Source organism: Gymnoscopelus braueri (assembly GCF_963280865.1).
Source record: "Gymnoscopelus braueri genome assembly, chromosome: 11".
NCBI lineage: Eukaryota > Metazoa > Chordata > Actinopteri > Myctophiformes > Myctophidae > Gymnoscopelus > Gymnoscopelus braueri.
Genome location: NC_137613.1, coordinates 18,430,073 through 18,454,763, shown reverse-complemented (window position 1 = coordinate 18,454,763; position 24,691 = coordinate 18,430,073). Strand labels below are relative to the sequence as shown.

Below are 24,691 nucleotides of genomic sequence, written 5' to 3'. Positions count from 1 at the left end.
TGTGAATCTACAAATTCACAATGCGTCGCATTTTCAAATGGCCAAACTGTAGGGCTGAAGTAAAAAAAAATAATGAATGTTTTTTAATAAAGTTTTCATATAAATGTAGTGGAGTAAGTACAATATTTTCCTCTGAGGTATAGTGGAGTAGAAGTAGAAGTCTTGAAAATGGTAAATACTGAAGAAAGTAAAAAATACCTCAAAATTGTACTTAAGTCCAGTACTTGAGTACATGTACTTAGTTACTTTCCACCACTGATTTCATCACAGAGGCCAGAGCGCACGCAGGGTACCACCCAGGGGACCGTAGTTCAATGCTTTGCTAAATTTAATAACACTGTCAAATTGTTAACTCCACTTTGTAGCACATAATAGTTCTGTGTTGTATATTGATGATAACCCACGGCTCTGCCGGCCTGTTCTCATTTTCTACTCGTCATATTTTGATGCGATGTCAGATACCAAAGCGGACTCATTTACATAATGGTATAATACACAAACACGTATACAGATAAGCTCATGCATTCTTTGTGCACAATAAGAAATGAATGGAGAAGATCAAAGTGGTTTGAGCACTTGATGTTTTTTATAGTGTTGTGTGGACTATTGTGCATCAGCATTGGACAAGACAAAGAAAAGGCCCTTAGCTCCAAAAATGACCATGATTCGTGTGTGTTGTGTATGTGTAGCTCCTGTGGTGTATGTTTATGCGAGAAAAACAAATGTGTGGGAGTGTAGAGAGGAGAGTGTGGGTGTAAAGGATGCACATGTTGTTCATAGGATAAAAAATATGTGTGTGTGTGTTAAATAGGAAGAGGAGAATCCAGTGTGCATGTGTGAGCATGTGAGAGAAAATAATGTATGTGTGTCTCTGGAGATTGTTTGTGTAAAGACAGAGAGGGATAGAAGTAGCTTGCGTGCGTGCGTGCGTTATACAACTTGTAAATTAATCCTCTTCACTACCTTTGGTGTTAATACTGATGCGAAGGGCACCCCTTTGGTTTGCAGACCATGTTGAATGAATGCGGTGAATCCGATTAATTGATATGCAGCGTTTTTAGGACCAAAAGGACATTTCCAGACAAGAAACACAATTGCCTTGATGTATGTAACATTAACGAGCATCAGCTGGATACAGACACACACACCTCCCCTCTGCAGTGCTCTATGGAGTCTGTCTCAATTCTCTCAAAAAGCCCTTGAATATGATGGAATATGATTAAGGATTACTGTGATTATGGTAAACTCACATTTGATATCACACACGCCATAACTGTAACTTTCACTAGCCTCAAAAAGTTTTCCAAAAAAATAAAAATTTCAAAACGTCTTTTTTTCAATTAATTGAAAATCGATGTAATGTAATCGAATAAATTCTTAACGGAAGTTAAAGGATTATAGATTAATTGTTAACATCCCTAAAGCCTACTCATGGAAAACCCTTTCCCAACCTTAACCCTACTCCAAACCCTTATCCCAAGCTTAAACCGCCAAACTGTTAAAGGGCAAGGGTTGTGTAGTTACCTTGCCATGATGTAACTCCAAAGGTGGGCAAGAAATAAAAAATAATTGCTCCATTGATTAGAAATTGATAATTCAAAATATGCTCCTCATTGACTTACATTGTACGGTAAAACAGCTCTCAAAGTCACTCTTTTAGCACATAAACGAACGCAAACAAAGTTGATTCAGACAATATAGAACATCACCAAACCCAGTACTGTTTGTTCTTTTGATAAAAAAATTAACTTACTGTTGATTTTGCCATTTTTATTAGAAAGAAAACCCGGACTGGATCGGCGGATCCGGGTTCGGATCTTCAAATAGTAAAATCATCAGAAAGTTGTCATTTTTATTAAAAAAATAAACAGTACTGGGTTTGGTGATGTTCTATATTGTCTGAATCAGCTTCGTTTGTGTTCGTTTACGGGAGTGACTTTGAGAGCTGTTTCAGTGTACAATGTAAGTCAATGAGGAGCATATTTTGAATTATCAATTTCTAATTACTGGAGCAATTATTTTTCATTTCTTGTCCACCTTTGGAGTTACATCATGGCAAGGAAACTACACAACCCAAACCTCTACCAAAGTGGTCTTGCCCTTTAACCCTACTCCAAACCCTTATCCCAACCTTAACCCTATGCCAAACCGTTATCCCAACCTTAACCCTACTCCAAAACCTTATCCCAACCTTAACCCTACTCCAAAACCCTATGCCTAACCCTTACCGTAACCTTAACCAAAAGAACTATGCCAAACTGTAATGTCAGAACTGTACATTGAGTCAATGTGCTCTGCATTCCGTTGTTGTCTTGTCAACATGGATACACTTGGTGTCAGTATATGACACTAAAGGCACCTGTCAAAGTGTTAAAATATGATAAGTAGGGGTCGAGAGTGGGCCATGCTACTTTAGGTTTTTGTTAGTGAATCTTGTAACATTCTATACCATGCTAAATACACAGTGCTAGGCTATAATTTGTGTTTAAGCCTGTTCTCACGGCAACCTAGCTTCCAGCAGAATGGTTGAATCCTTTCTGCAATTTTCATTGTTTCTTAGAACTCCTCTAATAATAGTAATAATAATAATCCTAATAATAGGTAAAAGATGACTAGTCATGAAATTCCTTTCCAACAACATACAGTTTGTTGCTGTATGTCTTTTCTCCTGCTTTCTCTTCTGCGATTCTGTTGTGGGGCGGGGGGGGATTTCATTTCAGTGGATACAGCAGTGTAAGAGACAGCTGTAGATGGTCCTTCTGGTCCCCAGCTTTATTGTTTTGTCTGCCTGTGAACATGTATCCTCACTCACATCCCAGTCCGCAGCGGCACTATGTCAGCACTGCTGTGCAAATACCCAGAAGAAGACAAGAAGATATCGTAGCCTGTCGGGCAGAAACCTCTTATCTCCATATTTTTACTTTTTGTGTTTCGCAAATGAACGCCCTACTCGATCTTACTACTGTACAGCGTCACACAAAAGCATCAAAAGTAGCAGATCTGCAAGCTTGTCGACCTGCTGCTTTTGCTATTTTTTTATTTTAATCCTGAAAAACATAACAGTTTTGGACATATGAGGTTTCCACCTGACAGAGTCGGGATGTCAGTCAGGCTTAGCTGAGTTGTCTGTAGGCAGGCAGACACACACACACGCACGCGCACACACACACACACACACACACACACACACACACACACACACACACACACACACACACACACACACACACACACACACACACACACACACACACACACACACACACACACACACACACACACACACACACACACACACACACACACACACACACACACACACACTCACACACACAGGGTCAGCCAGCCTAGAGTGGGATATCTGTCTGTCTGTGTGTCATGCTGAGAATGTAGGTGTGTGAGGAGAGGATTAGCCCCGTGTTCCTGCAGGGTCACAGAGGTCATGGGGCTGCCACATACTGACTGGAGGGTTTGTCGAACATAATAGTCTACATCAGTGGTTCTCAAAGTGGAGTCCGGGGACCCCCGGGGGTCCTTGAGGGGGATCCAGGTGGTCCCCAGTCAAATTAGTTAATATGGCATCAAAATTACCAACCGGCTTACCAACTTTTATCCCTATATACATTGGCTGTTTGAAAATAGCAACTGGATCTGCTATTTTCAACAACGACAAAAAATTGAATAGTTGTGGAACATTCACACTACTATTGGAACAATACACATCTTGTATGGGGGTCCCTGGCACAAAATATTTTGGCCAAATACATATTAATTTGGGGGTCCTTGATATGTAAAACGTTTGAGAACCTCTGGCTTACATACAGTACATGCACATAGGGTTAGGGTTAGTGTTGTGTTTTTACATGTATTCACACAGATGTGTGAGCAGTCACACACCCACTCAGTTGTATGCTCAGTTGTATCCATGGTTCTGTGTCAGACCTACAGTAAATGATTAGAAGAGTTAAGTCTATTTATATTATACTGTGTAACCTAGAGGGAGAGTGAGATGCGGTTTTCTCAGCCAAGAGATAGAATGAGTTCGGGTGCACACTGCACAGAAAAACTACTACATGCGTGAAACAACGTATAAGCACGGAGAATCATTCTGTCATTCAGATGGGTAGGTGGACCGTGGACTTAACCCATTCAATACAGGAACTTGTCATTTTAGATTTTAGCTACAGTATAACCATTATTTTATACTTTGGCTATTCAAAAATAGCAGATATACAAGTTCATAGCGCGGCACATGAGCTTGTAAATTGCTTTTTTTTCTTTTTTTCTTGTGCAAATCTTTGAATATACATATTTTTAAAGCGAACATTTGTAACTCAAATCTTTTCTTCTGGGGATTCTACAAATGTCTTAATTTTTTTTTGCTATAATATCAGTGTTTCTCAAACTTTTTTCATGTCAAGGACCCCCAAAATGATATGTATTTGTCCGCGGACCCCCCCATCGCAATTTTCTTTTTCAGGGACCCCCAGAAGCAAAAAAAATAGTTAAAAATGTATACCGTATTTTCAAAGATTTGCACACAAGTTTATTTATTATTATTATTTTTTTAATAGCCAAAGACATCTAAAAATTACACAGATGCGTTCCCGGATTGAATGAGTTAAAAGCACAGAATATACAGGACTTGTCCATCCATGCTTGTCTGCTAAGCTGTCACATCCCAAAGGCTACGCTGCACATTCAAATGTTGATGGGATATGTCTTTGCCCACTCAAGTGCCCAAATCCAGATGACACTAGTATCTAGAGAGATTCTAGTTATGCTTCTCACAGATGCTATGTGTTTAGATTTAGATGCTGCCTTAGTAATTTCTTGGCCCTTTGCAGTGATGGAAGAAGTACTCAAATTCTTTACTTAAGTAAAAGTATCAATACTGCAATATAGAAATACTCTGTTACAAGTAAAAGTCCGGAATTCTAAATTTAGTTGAATAAAGGTACAAAAGTATTGGTATCAAAATGTACTTAAAGTAGCAAAAGTAGAAAGTACTCATTATGCAGAATGTCCCATTTCACAGAACAAAATGTATACAAATCTTTAGAAAATAACAGATCTACAAGCTCACAATGCTATTTTCAAATGGCCGAAATGTATATAGGGCTGAAGTGGTTAATTGTTGTTGTTTTGTAATAATAATCAAAATCTACAAAGTAACTTGTAAGTTTCCAAATAATTGTAGTGGAGTAAAAGTTTAATATTTGCCTCTGAGATGTAGTGGAGTAGAAGTGAAAAATATTGAAAATTTAAAATACTCAAGTAAAGTAAAAAATACCCACCATTTTTACTTAAGTACAGTACTTGAATAAATGTACTTAGTTACTTTACACCACTGGTCCTTTGTAATGTTGCAGTACCACTGCACAGACAGACACAGAGTTCAGTTCCCTAGCATCCCCCTTTTACTATTACTACAACTAGTACTATTACACAAATATTACAATACTACTACTTCTACCGCTCCTTCCGGTGCTACTGAGACAACTGACATCATGGTTCGCTACATCTCTGAATTAAAGTAAAGTAAATGCTGTGGGAGTTCGTGTAGACCGCTAATTAGCTTGCATTATCACTACAGAAACCATGAAGTGGATCGTTTAGAACACGTGGGAGTAATTACTGTGTGGTACTGTGGCTAATTACTGGACTTAACCTTCACTTTTTTTGCGGGGGAAAACTACATGACTGAAAAAATATTTGTCAGTCTTAGAATCATGATATAATTTGCATAAAGTTTGAATATTCATGGTTCAAATGTGGTCTATTTTGTTTTAGATAATCATTTCCTGCTGTAGGATCAGTTTGACTCAATATCCTTTTCGTTTTGTTTTTAAGCCACAGTGCCGGTTTAGATGTTGCTATTTATATTTTTATAGGCTTCAGTGCAACACTATGGAGTGGGTTTATGCAAATAAAACATTGAATCAAGATGTTGTTGGTGCAAGTTTTGGGACGTTCTCCTTTCTTTTCCTTACTTCCTTTCTTTTCTTTTGCCTTTTTGGAGTTTTTGAAAGAGTGCCGAGTAGACAATTGCCACATTGCTTTCAAAATAAGCTGCGGCGATTCAGCGGTGACTTTGCATCCTTTTCTTTCTGTAGCTTTTCACCTGAAGAATGTACCTCAGTGCATACAAAGCCTGACTGGGTGAATCCTTTAAGAAGGCAGTGTTATTTTTGTCTTATCGTCTCTCGTCTCTTGCAGGGTTCTCCCGGAAGCAAAGGGGATAAAGGTGAAAGGGTAAGTCTCTGTCAAAATGTTAAGTGAATGACACACACGCACGCAAACACGCACGCAAGCATGCACACAATCCCACCCAGTTAAATTGGAAATAGCTTTGATAAATGCTTGTTGTGGAGCAGCAAAACCACATTGTATTTGGTAAAAGTATTTTCATAGTGCTTTAATTTGTAATGGCTTGATTCCAATATCAAAAGAACTATCAAGTTCTACTTTATTGTCATGATATCACAACTTGATACTATGCATACCACTATGCATAAAATTATCGAATAATTGTGTGTAAGCTTCCTTACATAAAATGTATTCAGGCACAAGGATATTGAGGTATCTATGTAGTCAAATGCAATTGACTATATATAAAGTAACCTGACAGCGTGTCGGTAGTTCAAATCGAGATCCCGACAACCTTTGCTGTGTGTCACTCACCATCTTTTTCTCCCCATTTTCTGTCAGTCTACTGTATACTATCAAATAAAGGCAGAAAAAGCCACACACATTTTTTTTATTTACAGGCGGTCCCGGAGCCCAAAAAAGTTTGAGAACCACTGATATACTACTGTATGTATGTCTGTCCATGTGTCTTCAGGGAGACGTCCAGTCCTCAGCCTCAGTCCAGGCCATCGCCCGGCAGGTGTGTGAACAGCTCATACAGAGTGAGTATATACTTTTTTTTCCTATGTGGTTTAATGTTAATCCAAATAAGATTCATTTATTTCTCAAAGCCCATTTAGTTACAGACATACTGTATGGAACATAATATGTCATGATAAGAACCATAGATCACCTCAGAAAAAAAGAGAGACTGAAGATGAGACACGTAGAGAAGAGACCAGAAAGAGACCAGAAATACTCTATATCGTCTCTGAAACCTCATATTATGAGGTTTCCACCCCGACAGAGACGATATAGAGTATTTAATTTTAATCCTGAAAAGTAACAGTTTTGGACATAATATGTCCAAAACTGTTACTTTTCAGGATTCAAATTCAAAAACCGCAAAAGTAGCAGATCTACAAGCTCGAAACGTGTAGCTTCGCGCCACGTTTCAAGCTTGCGGATCTACTACTTTTGATGCTTTCGTGTGACGCTGTAGTATGATCAAGTAAGGCGTTAATTTACCCCAAAAAAACACAAACAGTTAGAATATGGAGATAAGAGGTTTCTGCCCGACAGCAACGATATCACAAGTCAACCAATAGTGAAACTGGCCTTTCTTTTTTTGTCAGGCCACATGGCGCGCTACAGCTCCATCCTGAACCAGGTGCCCAGCCAGCCTGTGTCCATACGCACCGTGGCCGGACCCCCTGGAGAGCCCGGCAGATCAGGAACCCCAGGCACTCAAGGAGAGCAGGGTCCTCCTGGAAGACCAGGCTTCCCTGGATCCAATGGAGGGAACGGACAACCTGGCACCGCTGGTAACATAACATAAAACAAACAAGAAAAGCACGCACATCCACTCACTAAAGTACCAGGGTGCCGGGCAGAGGTCAGAATCCAAAAAACAACAAAGTCTGCACACTGGATGTTGCTCCAAAGTTTAAAATGTATTGGTTTCCTTTCCACCATTTGGACAAATGGTGGAAACCATCGAATTTTAAACTTTGGAGTAACATTTTTTTTATTTATTTTTTACCTTATCCAGAGTCAATATTTCTTCTCAGTATAGATGCCCAAGGTGCCGCTAGCTTCTTGTTAAAATCAGATATCTACAGTATTGTGTTAGGAGGGATGTGGATTTAGCCTGCAGCATTCAGCCTGCAGACAGGAGGAGCAGAGTCAAGCATGTTTAAACTGAATACAGGAGTACAGGTGGGAGGAAAGTCAAGAGGGTTTATGTTTGGGGGGCAAAGGATTGGGAATGAGGGTCATCAGAATTTAGCTTGGAGTTAGATAAGATGGAGTAGAGTTTAGAGAGACAGAGTTAGAATGTGAAATCAACTACTGTACCTCTTTCCCCATCTGTCTGTCTGTGTGTATTTGTCTGTCTGTGTTTGTCCAGGTTCGCCAGGAGAGAAGGGTGAGAAGGGAACACCAGGTCTTGGAGTTCAAGGCCCCAGAGGTCCCGCAGGACCACCAGGTAAAAAAAGATTGATCAATCAATCGATCGATCGATAGACCTATCTACCTCACCTTGAGCTCCAGGTGGTAATCAAATTAATTCTGGGATTAGGGTCTGGCTGGGGATTAGTGAGAACAAACATCCTTTCTTTACATTGAATTAAGATTATTGCATTTTATTGTTTTATTCTAAAACAAAAGGGCAGCTGTTTAAAAAGTTGTTTTAAAGTTTCAGAATGATGAAAGAAAATAATAGAACTGTTGTTCATTAATGGAACTAAACTAAAAAAGATTCGACCCCAAATCAGAGCTCACAATGTGAAATGTTATGTTTTAATTTGACATTTTTGACATTTACATTTTGGTGGAGAAAATCACTGCTTCGTGAAAACATTGAAGGCAGACTTCAGTTCGAATAAGTTCCTAAACTGTTGGGCCAGTCTAAACAAATGATCTCTCACTTTGCAGATCTGATCCTCTCCCTTTATATGAAATGAAAATAAAAATGCAAAGATGTTCAATGATAAACCATTTGCTGCATTCGGTCAGATATTATCCTCTATATACCTCTGGTGTTCAATCAGGACCAAGTCTATTTAGGTTTTCAACCCAACACTTCACTACGTGATTTCAGCGATTAGTTCTTCAGCAAGAAAGCATTGTGGACTGTTGATCAATGTAAAAAGCTGTTGAAGTGGTTGAAATGAAAACATGTATTTCAATACAATTACATTTGATTATAGTGCCAAATCCCAACAAGTTGTCTCAAGATACTTTACATAATATATGCACACCTCTACCATAAACCACTGACTTACTGTATGGCCAGTAGGTCACCGACCTTGTACAAAGCTCTTACACTGACTTACAACATCATTTCTAAGTGATGTCACAATTTGGATTCAATTTCCCTCTTCAGACCTGGATAGTCTTTTCAGCCCTTTACTTGAAGTGCCAACATCTCAACTTGTGAAAATAACACCTCATCACATCAGCCAAGATTTAATGGGGTGCTCTTAACACTTTGATATGAATACCATGCCATCGTTAATTGAAGACGTATTTCCAGTAGTAGCTGCCTTACATTGAGCCCCCCCCCCTTTCCTCATTGACAACTCTTCTCTACATCATCTGCCTAGTATACCCTCTAATAATCTACTCCTGCCCCCTGCTGTCCCTACCTCTCACTTTCTCTCCCAGGTGTCCCTGGCCAGGGCAGAACTGGAAGCCAGGGTTCGACCGGCCGACCCGGCAATCCCGGTAGCCCTGGTCGGCCTGGGGTCCCCGGGCCGGTGGGCTCAGCTGGACCTCCTGGCTACTGTGACCAGAACGCCTGTGTTGGCTACAATGTCGGAGGTATGTAGAAGAAGTAGTCATTACATCAACAGCTATTCAGTTACTCTTTTAACTATTAGTTACCATACTGTAGCTAGTTAACTATTAGTTTTACTTACTGTAGAACCAAATATCTTACAAATTAACTAATAGTTCAGAATGTGTCACAGTGTGTGATCCATGGTCCATGGTCATCTCAGTACTTCTTAAAATATTTGATCTGTACAAAGTAGTATGATTTTGTATGTTTCAGTCCAGTGATTTTGAATGTTGAAGGTATGAATGTTGCCTGTAAAACAGTGTGTTTAAAAGATGTGCACCTGATTTTAATGATATGTATGAAGCATGTTAGACCGAAGGCATGTGCTCCTAGTTCGACTGTATTTGAAACCCTTTTTCATTTGCCATGCAAATCATTATGGAATGAAGGTCACTGAATGCGGGAGGGTCATGTGCCTGTAAAACGAATAAACGTTTAACCGAATTCTCTTTGGCCTGATGACACAAAGCAATTGGGTTAAACTTGACACATGATCCAGAAATAATTTACACTCACTCTCACTGTATTACAAGGTCAAATGAAAGCACCTTGAAATACAATTGCTGCTAAGATCCAGAATTGAGCTTGGTTTCATATACTGTATGTAGTAAGTCAGAATGTCGTATATCTAAGAAATTCATGACTCATAAACGTTAGAGAGTACCGTACTTAATACTGGCAGAAGATTTCAAGTTCTTCTATTTGAAAAATATAATAACAGATATTATTTTGGAATGGCCTCCAAATGGCTTGAATAGTGGCTGCTATAGCCTGTTATGCCAACTCACTGTGCATTTGTATATAGGCTCAAAACTATTCATATATTCACTGCCAGCAACCATGTTCTGATGGGAGTGAAGCAGTAGCATTGCTTCGCCAGACTAAATGTCAGTTCAGTTCAGTTTTCACTATAAGCAAAGTGAAATTTGTGGGCTGGCTTTGCCAGGCTAATAAAGCAGCTGTGCTGTTGCTTATCAAGGTTGCCTGAAAAGTTACGTTTGTATATTTCTACCTTAAGTGTCTTCATCTGATTGCATAATTACTTGCACAGTATAAACTACACTATAAACTGCATACGATACATCATACAGACTAAAGCAGTGGTCCTCAACTCTAGATTTACTTGTAGTTTTCTACTCTAGCAGGTAATTAATTAGATTCCACTGGTTTAGTTAATCCCTCATTAGATGGCTTGAATTACAACCAGCAGTATTCTGGTTTCTCTAGAGCCAGAGTTGAGAACTCTACTAGAGCCAGCAATAGCACTGAGCAGATTCTGGATCTTAGCATGTTGTGACCATGATTTGATCTATGTTATTGCTAATCAACCGCATCACTGTGAATGTGGATTTTATGTGAATGAAGCTACATGTGGGATTTTCTCATCAATAGTGAAAAGGTCTGACTTAAAGCACCTCCACAACGTCTGGAACAGTACTGGCCCATTTAAGGAAAATAAAATGCAACTAAACGCATCATTATCAAAGAAAATCCTACATGAGTATCATTCATCTAAATTACAAATGCATGATTGTGATTGATTTCATGATGATCGTCCGACACCATCATAGTCTAAAGTTACTGTGGTTTCAATGTGATTTTACTCATTTGATCATAGGTGACAGATCTACAGTACTGTAGCTACGCAATTATCAGCTATTGCTGATAATTCCCTCATATCAAGGAAAGCTGGTGTGGTGTTGATAAGGATACAGAGAACATTTCTATGTACAGGGAATGCAATAACAGACATTCTCTCAGGCCAAGTCTCTATGATCAGATCTCAAATCACATGAATCAACAAGTGTTACCGCAGACAGAGATAACCTTCAACCATGTGACTCTATCACCTTGTTGTTGACCGAGGTCAGAGGTGATACAGTAGCCTGCACTGAAAAAAGCATAGCCTAATTCTGACTGGGGCTGGGTGCAATAACCGCAATACCGCAGTTGTGTAATGCATCCCACGGTGTCGAGTTCATAAACACGATTATTATTATTTATTTTAATTAAAAATACATATTGTTTTATTTTATTTCATTCAAAACAACTTTTTTGGGGAGATACCGCCATACCGTCGGTAAAAAGTGATTTATTACCGCGATAACTAAAAATCCATACCACCCCAGCCCTAATGTTGACACCATAAGACATGTTGTGTTAACTTACCGTGCAACAATGGCACACAACTAAGTACAAATCCAGCCTGCTTTGACCTAAAAGTACAAGTAGGACTTTTTTCAGTGATGGCAGACTACAGGGTTGTTCATGTTATGCCTGCATGTTATAATTATGACCCTGTGTTTTGTGTTTGTGTTCGTTTGTGTGACTGTTGTGTCTTCCTCGACCTGCTTGCCTTGCAATTCCACTGTTGATAATATCTCCCCTGCAGGCCAACCACAGTATCTGCCTGGCCAGTATTTGAAAGAGTACTGAGCTATGCTCATCATAACCTCTAAAAAGCAATTATAGACAAAGGGATTCGTAGTTATTGTTGGTGCTGAAAATGGTCGCAGAGCGATGCAATGGTGTAATGCATAAACCAGCGGTTCTCAAAGTGGGGTCCTTGGAGGGGTACCAGGGGGTCCCCAGCAGAATTTGTTAAATATAGTGTCACAATCATTTTAACCACTTTAACCATATTTTATAGTTTGGCTATTCAAAAATAGCAGATATACAAGCTCATAGCGCGGCACAGAGTGCTGCGCTATGAGCTGGAGACCATTACTGCATCAAAAGTAATCAACAAACTATACTATAAAAACTGGTAAAACATTGGCCAAAAAATAGCCGATCTACAAGCTCACAAGTCCTCGCAGTGCAAGGCGTTGTGAGCTTGTAGATCGGCTATTTCCACAATTTTTATCTGTGGAAATGAGTCAAACAAAAGGTAATGTCTCAACTCCTACATTCCAAGTGCTTGTCAGGATGGGGGTCCCCAGTTAAAATATGATTATTTTGGAGTTTGAGAACCGCCGTTCTAGTCCAAGAAATAATAGTGTAGTTAAACTTTTCCTCATGTTGCAGTGGACCCCCTGGAACCCTGGGGGTCCTCGGACCCCACTTTGAGAACCACTGGCATAGACTATGGAAGCTTACCTTTGGCTCTTGTCTTCTCTCTTCATTATTGGTCTTACAGATGATAGACAGGATAAGCTTTATGGGACCAGTAGGTATAACACATGCAGATATTGAAAGAGAGTGGTAGTCACCAGATGGTGACTGCTGGATGTTAATAATGCTAACTAATAGTAATAATAGACTTTATTTACTATAGTATACACTATAAGTAAAATATTGTTCCTCAGACATGACTTTACAAAGTTTAGGAGCCTTGACAACAAAGACCAGAATACACTTCCTACACATGATGGCATGTTTCTTTGTGTGTAAAATCAATTAAAGATGCCAGGCGAAATTGCTGTCCATTGGTCAGTGAAACAGATTATATTGTCAAAATAGGATATATCTTAAAAATGTTATATGTTTATTTATTTGACATGGACATTACAGTCATATTGGACGAACCAGGTGCAGTGTTTAAAGTGTATATAGCACTCGTGCTAATTTTCAACACCTGTCCATACAAGGCTTTTCTAAATAGAATAACACTAGTCTAAAACCAAATAAATTACAAAAAAAGAAGAAGAAGAAAATAGCTATAGTTTTAACAAAAAATCCACTCCCTGTTATTAGTTCAACAGAAAGTTTTTTTCATTGTCCCAGTTGCTCCTCATGTTAACATCATTGTCCTCTCCTGACTTTTCCTCCATAGATTATGACAGACCGGTGCCCCTGTTTTAACCTCATTGGCTTTATTGACCCAATACTTAGACCTCTTTTTACACTCAGATGTAAATAGATCTGTGCACGAGGGCTATACTTAATATAACTCAACTTTTGCACGTTATTGTGTAGCCTTTAAACTATCACAAGACATTGAATGACTCAAACCGTTGGGACTTTGAAATGTTGACGTAAAGTTAACCTAACCTAATGCCCATTAAACCTGAGGTTCATTTTGCAACCAGAGAATCTAACTTTATGTCATCCGCAGACTTAAGCCTAACACTTAATAGTTATTTTTTTAATTTTAACTTCTTAACACAGTATAGCTTGAATTTAACCACTGTTTATAACTCTGCTTTTCACGTTGTCAGTCTTTAACGTTGGTCAGTAACCCCACAATAACCCTTGGTAACCTTTGTTCCTCTGTGTTGTGCTCCGTATTCCCTCCTGTCCCGTACCAACTACCTGTCCCGCTAACCCAACAAAACAAATCAAAACAACCCAAAAACCTTCCTTCCTGTGGTGATGGTGGTGGCTGTTTTCCTTTTGGGGGGTTTTTCGGGTTTTGCTGCCTGACTTCCTGCTTTTCCTGACTTGACCTGCCTACTGACTGGCGGGGCTGACTTCCCGGTTGGCTGGTGGTCGGCTGATTGGCTGGACGGCTAAAGGCGAGGAAACTGACTTCCGCACTATCTCCTCAGTCCAACTGCCATCTAACGCCTTCCAGAACTATGAAGAGGCAGAGGAAGAAGACCCCTACCGCGCCTTCCGCGGCGGGGGCTACCCGGCTGAGTACTACCAGCAGCCCAACTACCCCGAACCCCAGCCCGTGTCGCCTGGCGATGCCACCCTCGCGCAGGACGATGTGGAGCTCAGGTCTCCTGGTGTTCATCGCCTCAGCACCAGGAGCCTCGCAGCGACGGTAGAAGGAGAGGAGGAGGAGGAGCAAAGAGAGGAGGGAGACGGAGGAGAGGGAGAAGGGCCGGTTGGTACCCTGAAGAGGAGACTAAAAAGGAGGGCGGATGTGTCGCCAGGGACTAATTAAAATCGAGGGAGTTGATTGGTGAAGAGAGAGAAATGGCCACCTCTGGGCATTTCTGATCACTGATTGGGTGATCTGGGATTCGTTATGGACAAATCAATAAAGTGCCTGATGTAATAAAGGATTTCCTATGAACATTGTGGGTTGGGGGGGGGTTACTTCAAAGGTATTTCAATTCAGTTTAGACCATTGAATTATTTTACAGACCATCTACATGTTTAGTTCCCTAAGCAGGAGATCTGTATAGAATTGTTCGGTTATCGCTCAAATTACTTAGACCAGAACTTAGTGTATTTCAGAGCCTCTTTCTCTTGTGTCTGGCTAGCCATTTGTGAGGAAGAACGTATTAACTGTTCTCATGTTCAAATTCATATTTAACAAAAGGTTTTCAGTAATAGTTTGTCTTTCAGTTGTTGCTGTTTTTGTTTTAAACTTTTTGCTCATTGTGTCAATTATTGTTTGTTTGTCTTTTACCTGGTTGGGACTTTTAAGTGCCTCTCAACTGTTCCGAAGAAAACCATCAATTGGAGTTTGTAAATCATGGAGTAGATGGTGATGATGTTACAGACTGTCCTTACGTCTGATAGCATTACAGAGTTATCAAAACACACTCTTTCACAGTCAATGTAAAGTTTACTTTAGGCATGTGTAAAACTTGCATAATATTAACCACTTGAACCCTATAACATTGTTGACCAGTGTCCCCCAGGGGCTTATTCTATGCCCCCTCCTTTTCTCCCCTCTACACCAAATCTCTTCACTGGAAATAGCCGATCTATAAGCTCACAACGCTTCGCATTGCGTTGTGAGCTTATAGATTGACATTTTTAGCTGAATGTTCGCCTATTATAGCGTGCCCAGAAAACGGACACTGGGGTTCAAGTGGTTAAAGAAAAATCCCCAAATAAAACTATATTGATACATATTTTCATTTTAGTACCTTAATTCATTTATCATTTGAGGCTGCTGAACTGTGTTACCAGGTATTCAGTTTCAGGATTATTTATTCAGATTATGAAACAGCCCACATATGCGGTGTACTGCGTTGCATGATTTTGTTTTAATGTGCTTGTGTCATGTCAAGAAGCAATCTGTCTTTTGTTTTTGTCTCATATTTTCATAGAATATATTATACTGTTACACAAGACAAGTCTAGAGAGCGTTCAGCTTCTCTAATCGTTTGCAGTTAACCAAGCATTGATACAGTGTTAAAGTTACCGGCATTTATTTCGTTTTTTGCTTTTATTTTGCTCTTTGTATTTCTTGCTGTCAATGGGAGGTTGACAAGGTGCTAAAATGAAATGATATGTAATATAATGAGAGTATTCTAGTTGAAGATGTGAGAGATTGGTTTCATTACTAGGTCTCCTGAACATCTGTATTTTTCTGTGTCTGGGAGCAGTTGCGGCCGTAATTTGTAGTAGTTCACCCACATAATGACTTATTTTCTATCAATTACACAGCCCCATGAAGCCTTGAATTCGTGTTGATTCATGGAGAAAAAAACTAAAAATCTCCATGAATTCAAGACTTCATGGGGTGTGTAATTGATAGAAAATAAGTATTTTTTTGGGTGAACTACTCCTTTAAGTGATGGGTTGTTAAACCTTTGGTCAAGCTGTTAAGATGAACACACTTTCGCCTCACTTTCAACATTGGTGATGGTGGTGAGCAAGGGACAGATATTCAGTGTTCTTGATAAAGCTATTTTCCTATTTTTTGTGTTTGTGCCTTTTGCACCCCATTGTGACTTTTTTTGTTTTGTGGAGTGAAATATCAACGTCTAATATTACAATCTATTGTTAACATGGAGGGAGCCATTTCAATTTCTGCAGACGTGGACGTCATTCTCTTTCCTCCCCATCAAATCACTCCTTGCAGAAGAAATACTAAAGCCTCAAGTGAAAAAAACTTTTCACTTGAAAATAACGTACTTTCAGTGAATGACAGCATTGTATTTCAAACGTGGCCAAGTTACTGGGTATATACTTATTTGAAAAAGAAATCATGCTTTCAAAATGATTTTTTAAAAAGTGTTATTTGAAGTTGTATTCAATTTAAAAACATTTTTGAAACATCCCCTATAATATGTATGTGTATATTAGTTGATAATTGAGGTCCATTACCTGAATGAGTTCCAAATATTTGTGAAACACACGTTCAGATATGTCTTGTTTGTTAGCCTGCAGAGATGATATATATTTTCTTTTGGAGCTATTGATCTGGATGAAAATCAAATGCATTTGGAAGGATTTGATTGTTTTGTCATGATGAGGGTTGTTTGTCACCCTCAGAGTCACCATCTACCCCTCTTACCACATAAAAAAAGAAGTAGAAATCAAGGAAGTAATTAATTTTTTACTCTGTATTGATTTTTTTCTCAAAACAAGACAATAAAATTGAAGTAGCTACAACTGTTGCTTATTGTGGCTCCCTTTGTAGTTTACTTGCCAGAAGAAAAAAAGAAAGAAAGAAAAAGTTCTCTGGTGTTCATTTTCTTGAAGCCACAATCTAGGATTTCCACACATTTTCTCACCCTCACTGGCATTGAGTGGTAGTTGCAATTATGTTCGAACCACAGCAAAGATGGCAGAGAATCTATTGTCATGCTTCTGTGATTGATGTTTTGCTAGACTTGCAGGGTCCAGAGATACAAGAATACTCGGTCAAATCCGGTGACCTTTGAACGGTCGCCACTAGCCATGGATCACACGACGCTCGTCCGTCACGAGCGCCATGGCTGAACTTCAGCCTGTTTTTTGCACTTTCTCCATTAACAACCCGTACATTTACATAAAAATGCTTTTTATTGAACAATACGGAAGATACGGGTACTTATGCAGGGTAGAATGCCCGAGTAGAATTGTAACATCCGTGGCCATGGGGTACTAGTGGGGGTACTGTTACTAGTTACTTTGTAGATTTTGATTATTATTACAAAACATACATTAACCACTATTTGAAAATAGCTGATCTACAAGCTTCTGCATAATGAGTACTTTTACTTTTGGTACTTAAAGTATATTTTGATGCCATTAGTTTTGTACTTTTACTAGTAAATGTTGATTACCGGACTTTTACTTGTAACAGAGTGTTTCTACATTGCAGTATTGATACTTAAAAAAAAAAAAGAATAAGTAAAAAGAATTAGCAATCAGGTCAACATTTCCCAATAGCAGGGAGTGCTCAGGTGGTGCAGAGCAGAGGCCGTACCTGTCCAACTCCACACACAGACTATACTGTGTGGAGTATACAGTATTGCTTGTAAATTTAGTAATTGCACTGTCATTTTTACTGTTTGACCCTAGAACAATAGTGACTGCTGAGGCAGTGACTAATGGGGATCTGAAAAAAGCCCCAAAACAATATACCCCTGGGGTTCGAATCCACTGATTGCATCCGGTTTGGCCGAAGGTGTATACGGTATACGAACACAATTGGCCCGTGTTGTTCAGGGGAGGGAAGCCGGAGGACGGGGTGGGTGATATTTATGAGCTGACCCCCTGTCAGCAGGGGGCGTTGAATGGGTGGAGTAGGACCGAGGCGCTACGTCCTCCTGGTGGGGGCTCCTCACTGGCAGATGAGCCAATAGGGTACAACAGCAATGGGAACACAGAAATGTGTGGGGTGGACTTGATTGGCACGATGACTAAATTGGGAGGAGGAAAAAGGGGTTAAAAAATAAATGGCTGAACAGCTGAGAATGAAACTTTATGCATCTCTGACCACGGCAAATGTGCCAGCTTGACTGTGTAGCCGTATTATTACACCATACAGATGGAGACAATGACGGTGTATTAATTTAAATAAATCCCAGATTGCAGGTTTTTCCTCTGTCTACTGCAGTAAGAGGAGGGAGTACTCTGAGCTACTCGGTAGCCTTCAACAGATGCCTATTGTCTGTCTGCCTGAGTGTCTGTCTGTCTGTCTCTGGCCACCCATGTATTTGCATAATATGATTATATAGGTCAGCCTATACCTGATGAGATGCCAATCTACCGACCCCAGGCATCTGGCCACCTAAAGGTGGGTCCTGTGGTCTGACATCTGCACGAGTACTGGCTGGGTTCCTGATAAATAATTGCACCGCAGTGCAGAGTCCCTCTGTCTCATTAACGCACAAAGTGGTTCCTCTTGTCGCTATAATCCGTGCACTCGCTGTCTCCTTGTCTCCAGCTCTGTTTCTCTAACCACCTCTTTAGGTGCATCACTTGGCTATCTTTCTCCACCTTCTTCCTTCCTTTCTTCATTTTCTTTAAATCCTTCATTGGGTTTCTTCTATCTGTAGCCTTCTTTTACTCCTCTCAATCTCTACCAGCGTCTCTCCTCTACAGCAGTGGGTCTCAGATGACAGTGAAGTGACAATAAGGACTTTTTAATACCTAAAAAAAGAAAGAAAGAAAGAAAAAAATACCTTTACTGCATCTAAAGTAATCAACAAACTAACTGGTCAAACACTGGCCAGATTATCAAATAGTATAAGGCTATAAAACATTGTTTGCGAGGCGTTGTGAGCTTGTAGATCTGCTATTTTCACAATATTTTATCTGTCAACTCCTACAATTCCAAGTGCTTGTCCCAGTTCAAATATCATTATTTTGGGGGGGTCACAGCGTGAAAAGGTTTAGAACCACTGCTCTATAGCTCTAGCTCTCTCTCTTTTTCTTTCTCTCTCTTTCTCTTTCTCTCTCTCCCCTCTTCTTCTGTGGCGCAGTCTAATATCTGACTTTTCCCATCCAACATCCCTGTAGGCCGCCTGGCGTTGTGCTCTTGTATTTATTATTCAATGTCAGCAGGCAGCATTGGCCCCAGGCTGATATTTCTGCTCTCATTTACCTGACTGAAAAGCTTGGGCTTGATTCATTTCTGGGTGATAATATGTATACTATATTTTATATTTTATAGATTTTTTATCTTCAAGTCAAAGTAGTGAGTTAGATTATTGATGATCACTGTGCTTGATGCTGCTTTTATGTTCGCCTTCATAACATTAATCACAAAGCTTTTTTTTTTATCAACTCCTTTGATCTATACAGTACCACCATGTCAAATATGTGATTCAAGAAATGACATCTGCTGGGGGGGGGGATGTCTTTGATCAGTTTTATCCAGCAAATGTCCCACTGTGAGTCTGAAGTCAGAAGAGTGTGAGATGAATAGAGAGACATCTGATTCCCACACTGATGACAGACTCCTCCTCCCCACAGTGCAGGTCAGTGATTGGTCAATGAAGCGCTTGAGAAACTCAATTCAACTCTCCTCTCACTCCAAATGAGAGAGAGGTGTAGAGAGGGGGGGGGGTTGGGGGGGTAGTGATGGAGGATACAGAGAGAGATACAGCAAAAGATGGAGGGAAGAGACGGAGAAACTGTACAGTAAAAGCCTGATTTACACATAATCGTTGCCGTCGGGCAGAAACCTTGTATCTCCATATTTCACCTTTTTATGTTTTTTGTTTGTAAATCGGTGCCCTACTTTGTTGTACAAGAGTATCGTGCACAACAAAACTATCAAAAGTAGCAGACTGACCAGCTCACAACGCTGATCAGCAATTTCATGCTATTTTAGAACGATTTTTAAAGTGAAAGTTAAAATGGTATGTGTGGGTTTTATAAATACTGAAGAGCTTGTGACTAAATAATAACTATATTGGATCTATTGAAACACAGTTTATTCTTTTCACTGGTATAAAGTAACTAAGTACATGTTCTCAGTTCTGTACTTAAAGGCATATTTCACTTTCAAAAAACTTTGGGTCATTTTATCGTCTACTCAGGCTTTTGTGAGCCCCCCAGACCGTTTTTAAGTTGCTTGATTTAGTATTTAGATATTTGATATTCATTTTATCAGACACGCCCCCTTCCTATACAAACCCATTATAACTTCAAACTCCATTTTTAAAATGTTAGATTCATCAAATACACCCGTCAATAAAAAAATTAAATAAAACAAGTGAAAAAAGTTATCGAAAAAACATGGCCCCCTCGCGTATTAGGAGGGCGGGGTGAGTCACCAGAACCAAGGAAGGGTGTTTTTAATACATCTAACATGGTTAGAATGGAGTTTGAAGTTATAATGGGTTTGTATAGGAAAGGGGGCGTGTCTGATAAAATGAATATCATATATCTAAATACTGAATCAAGCAACTTACAAATGGTCTGGGGGGCTCACTAAAGCCTGAGTAGATGATAAAATGACCCAAAGTTTTTTTGAAAGTGAAATATCCCTTTTAGTACATTCTGAGGTATTTTTTACTTTACTGGAGTATTTCCAATTTTCAGTACTAATACTTCTACTCCACTACATCTCAGGCAAATATTGTACACTCCACTATGTATTTTAGTATTTGAAAACTTTAGTTACTGGTTACTTTGTAGTTTTAGATTATTATTACAAAACATTAACCAATTCAGCCCTACGTAGGCTATTTGAAAATAGCCGATCTACAAGCTCACAATGTGTCGTGTGAGCTTATAGATCTGCTGTTTTCCAAAGATTTGAAAACGTGTGAAGTGGGACATACTGCATAATACTAGTACTTTTACTTTTGGCACTTTAAGTATATTTTGAGGCCAATACCTTTGTACTACTTGTACTCAAGTAAATGTTGAATACCGGACTTGTAACAGAGTGTTTCTACATTGCTGTATTGATACTTTTACTTAAGCAAAAATAATCTGAGTACTCTTTCCATCACTGAAAAGAGATAAATATACTGTAGAAAGAGAGAGAAGTGTCAGCCTGGGTGTTCCTTCACGTGTGTGAATGTGATGCTTTGCTTCTGTAGAGAGGGAGGCTGTTATCTCCCCCGGTGGTCTCTGTGGAGCTCTCCAGTAAACACACTCACAGCCTCTCTAACACACAAACACACACACACACACACACACACACACACACACACACACACACACACACACACGTGCAAGCACGCACGCACGCACGCACGCACGCACGCACGCACGCACGCACGCACGCACGCACGCACGCACGCACGCACGCACGCACGCACGCACGCACGCACGCACACACACACACACACACACACACACACACACACACACACACACACACACACACACACACACACACACACACACACACACACACACACACACGTGTGCTCTGTGGCAATGAAAGTCACTCACCTGGGGAATGTTAAGGGGAAATCGCAGGTAGAAATGTTCCATTGGGGAAGATAACAGGGCGTAACACACACACACACACACACACACACACACACACACACACACACACACACACGCTCAGATGCAAATGCATACACGGGTACAACTGACACACTCTGTAACTCATGCAAACACATTTTCAAAAATTCTCACACACACACACACACACACACACACACACACACACACACACACACACACACACACACACACACACACACACACACACAACATACTTCTACAGTTATCCAAGCCAGTTTTTTCCAAGTAGCACCATGCTCCAACATTTTATTTTTTTATGAGAAATTACCCAGAAAAACGTGTGAAGAATACATTACTGTAACACCATTAACATCTTCACTTTGAAACTCAAGGTGGACAACAGGAAGTTGTCCACCTATGTGCATGTGTTAATTAGGGTGCAATAAAAAAATACATATATATATATTGCATGCACATACCTTTCCTATCTTCCTCTAACCCCCTCCTATTCCCTCATTCTTTCTATTTCTCCACACTATAATTTTCAGGTAAACATTCCAAGGAATGTGATGTAAATCCCCCAGCTCTTCACACTCTTCACACCAACAGCCAATGAATGCCTTGTACTTTACACCATGCATGCCCTCTCACTCAGGTGACCCCCAATCATTCCTACATCATCAACATCATCATTATCATCATCATATATTCAACCTTTAACTACATGAACACCATAGTGTCCCAATTCTGGGGAAAACATTTGGCTGGCTGATGTAGATCGACTAGAGGGGAAAAGTACGGGGCCTATAGACCCCTGGGGGCCTCCAGTCAATGAAGTATATAGGGTTTAAGGGTTTAGATGTTTAGACTCACTTACACCTAGGACAGGTGAATGCAATTGCCTGCCTGATGGCAGAAAAAGAGAAGAGAACCACTGAATTAAGTGTAGACCATGTTTTGACACTATTATGTATATCATATAAAAAAATCCTTCCACACAGCTGATTTTGTAGACAGCCAAAACAAAGATAGTACAACTACGCTGTGTCTTGCTAAATGAAGTAAAAATGGAAGTGGGGGCACGGGGTGAAGAGTCTCTGCTTCAGCTGAGTGACTTTACAGCACGTGAGATAAATAAGAACAAATAACAAGAACATCAGCCTGTTTGATTTAGCTCGTGAAGGCATTAACCCATTCGAACCGGGTAAGCATCTGTGTCATTTTAGAGTTTAACCACTTTAACCATTATTGTACACTTTGGCTATTAAAAAATTGCAGATATACAAGCTCACAGCGCTAAGAGCTTGTAGATCTGCTATTTTTGAAAAATCGTGAAAATTCGTGAAAATCTTTGAATATAAATATATTTTTAAAGCAAACATTTTGAACTCAAATTCTGGGGGGTCCCTGGAACAAAATATTTTGAGATGGGGGTCCGCGGCCAAATAACTTTGGGGGTCCTTGACATGAAAAAGTTTGAGCACCACTGATATACGTAGCAACATAGGTTTTTCACAAAACTGTCAAGACATTTGTCGAATTGGCCTTAGGTCTTAATGGGGTAACTGGGTGACGAGCAGTCTGTCATGCCCGAACATAATGAAACCATACACTGTAAAATGTGGACATACCTAACAGCGATGGGATAGAATAACCATCTCGCAGCATGTTTGAACCATCATGTGACATGACCTTGAAGAAGAAGAGGCCAGCTAATGCTGTTCAGACATGCCTCCACACACCTCTCAAGGTTACATAAGAAAAGCTTTTTTCATACATCTGAACAGGTATCGTGTCCCAGCCGTCAGTGTTGTGCGGATTCTCCTAGACAAAGGCTTTCACTGTAGTTCTGTTTGGCTGCGTTTTGATTTGAATATACCTCATGAGCCTAAGTGTCATTAGTCATTTGAAAACTATAGATTTAGAGCAGTATGCTGGCCAACAAAGGATACCCCTCCTCCTTTAAGACAAAAAGAGCAGTTAACCTAAGCAGTTAACAGCAGACCTGTGGGTTTTTTAAAAGGAAACAAAGTCCTCCATACCCTTCTTTTTTATAAGTGATAAGTATCCTGGTTAGGCAGCAAGGCTGCTTATGACAGGCCTGTCTTTGCCCCGATAAAAGTGCAGAGTGCCTGGAGATAGTAATTACATCTCCTTAACACTAATTAGTTTAGTTTAGTTATAATAATAAATGATGGAACTGAAGCAGGGTCCTGATGAAAATGGCTTTCATTACCACAACACTCATACAGCGTATAGAGGAAACAAATACATTAACTTAATGAGTCATAAACACACCACATTAACCCATTAAAACCTGAGGCCGATTCTACACATCGTCTCTGTCGGGTGGAAACCTCATTATGTCCAAAACTGGTTCTTTTCAGGATTCAAATGAGAAAAACAGCAAAAGTAGCAGATCGACAAGCTCAAAACGCAATGACACAGATGCTTTCCCGTTTTGGGTTAAAACAAGTGGAGAGCCATTCCTATAATACCATCTGTCCGTCCTTTTTTCTTTCCTTTTTCTTCATGAACACACACACACACACACACGCACACGCACACGCACACGCACACACACTCTTTCTTCCTCCTTCTCACACACACACACTAACACTGCCACAAGCATTCTTGAGATGAAAGGTAAGGGTCACTTATATAATGCACATGCAGCCTCCCTCCTCCATGTTCTGTCACCTTTGACCTTTAAGAGAGTTGTTTGAATGATGTGTGTTGCTGTGTCATTCTCAGCAGCACTGAAGATGCTTTTCCCTTTCTGTTCGTGCCATTTTTAATGATATGGCGCCCTCATGTGGCGATGGTCATCAAGTGTGTGATAGCTGGTAAAAATGTATCAAACTTTAAATGACCATGCAGTTAGTGGTGGAAAAAGTACTACATTTCTTTACTTAATTTCTGCTTTTGGAATCAGTGGGGTCAAATAGTGCAGGCATCGTGTCTTTGGGGATGTTTTGAGTTGGCACAGCCATTTTCATTAAT

The 24,691-nt window shown here is 39.9% G+C and overlaps 1 protein-coding gene across 5 annotated transcripts in view; it reads left to right on the top strand.

Annotated features, from left to right (window-relative positions):
* col14a1b (collagen, type XIV, alpha 1b) overlaps positions 1-16,930 on the top strand; it is a 193,205-nt gene extending 176,275 nt beyond the window's left edge. For 2 of the 5 annotated variants that reach the window (XM_080442843.1, XM_080442846.1), the window contains 6 exons: positions 6,220-6,255; positions 6,845-6,911; positions 7,485-7,673; positions 8,258-8,335; positions 9,517-9,672; positions 14,149-16,930. In XM_080442843.1, coding sequence (XP_080298969.1) covers positions 6,220-6,255; positions 6,845-6,911; positions 7,485-7,673; positions 8,258-8,335; positions 9,517-9,672; positions 14,149-14,525 — 903 coding nt within the window. In that variant the 3' untranslated portion in view covers positions 14,526-16,930. The other 3 variants (XM_080442844.1, XM_080442847.1, XM_080442845.1) reach the window with 3 other exon arrangements.
* The last annotated feature ends 7,761 nt before the right edge of the window (positions 16,931-24,691 follow it).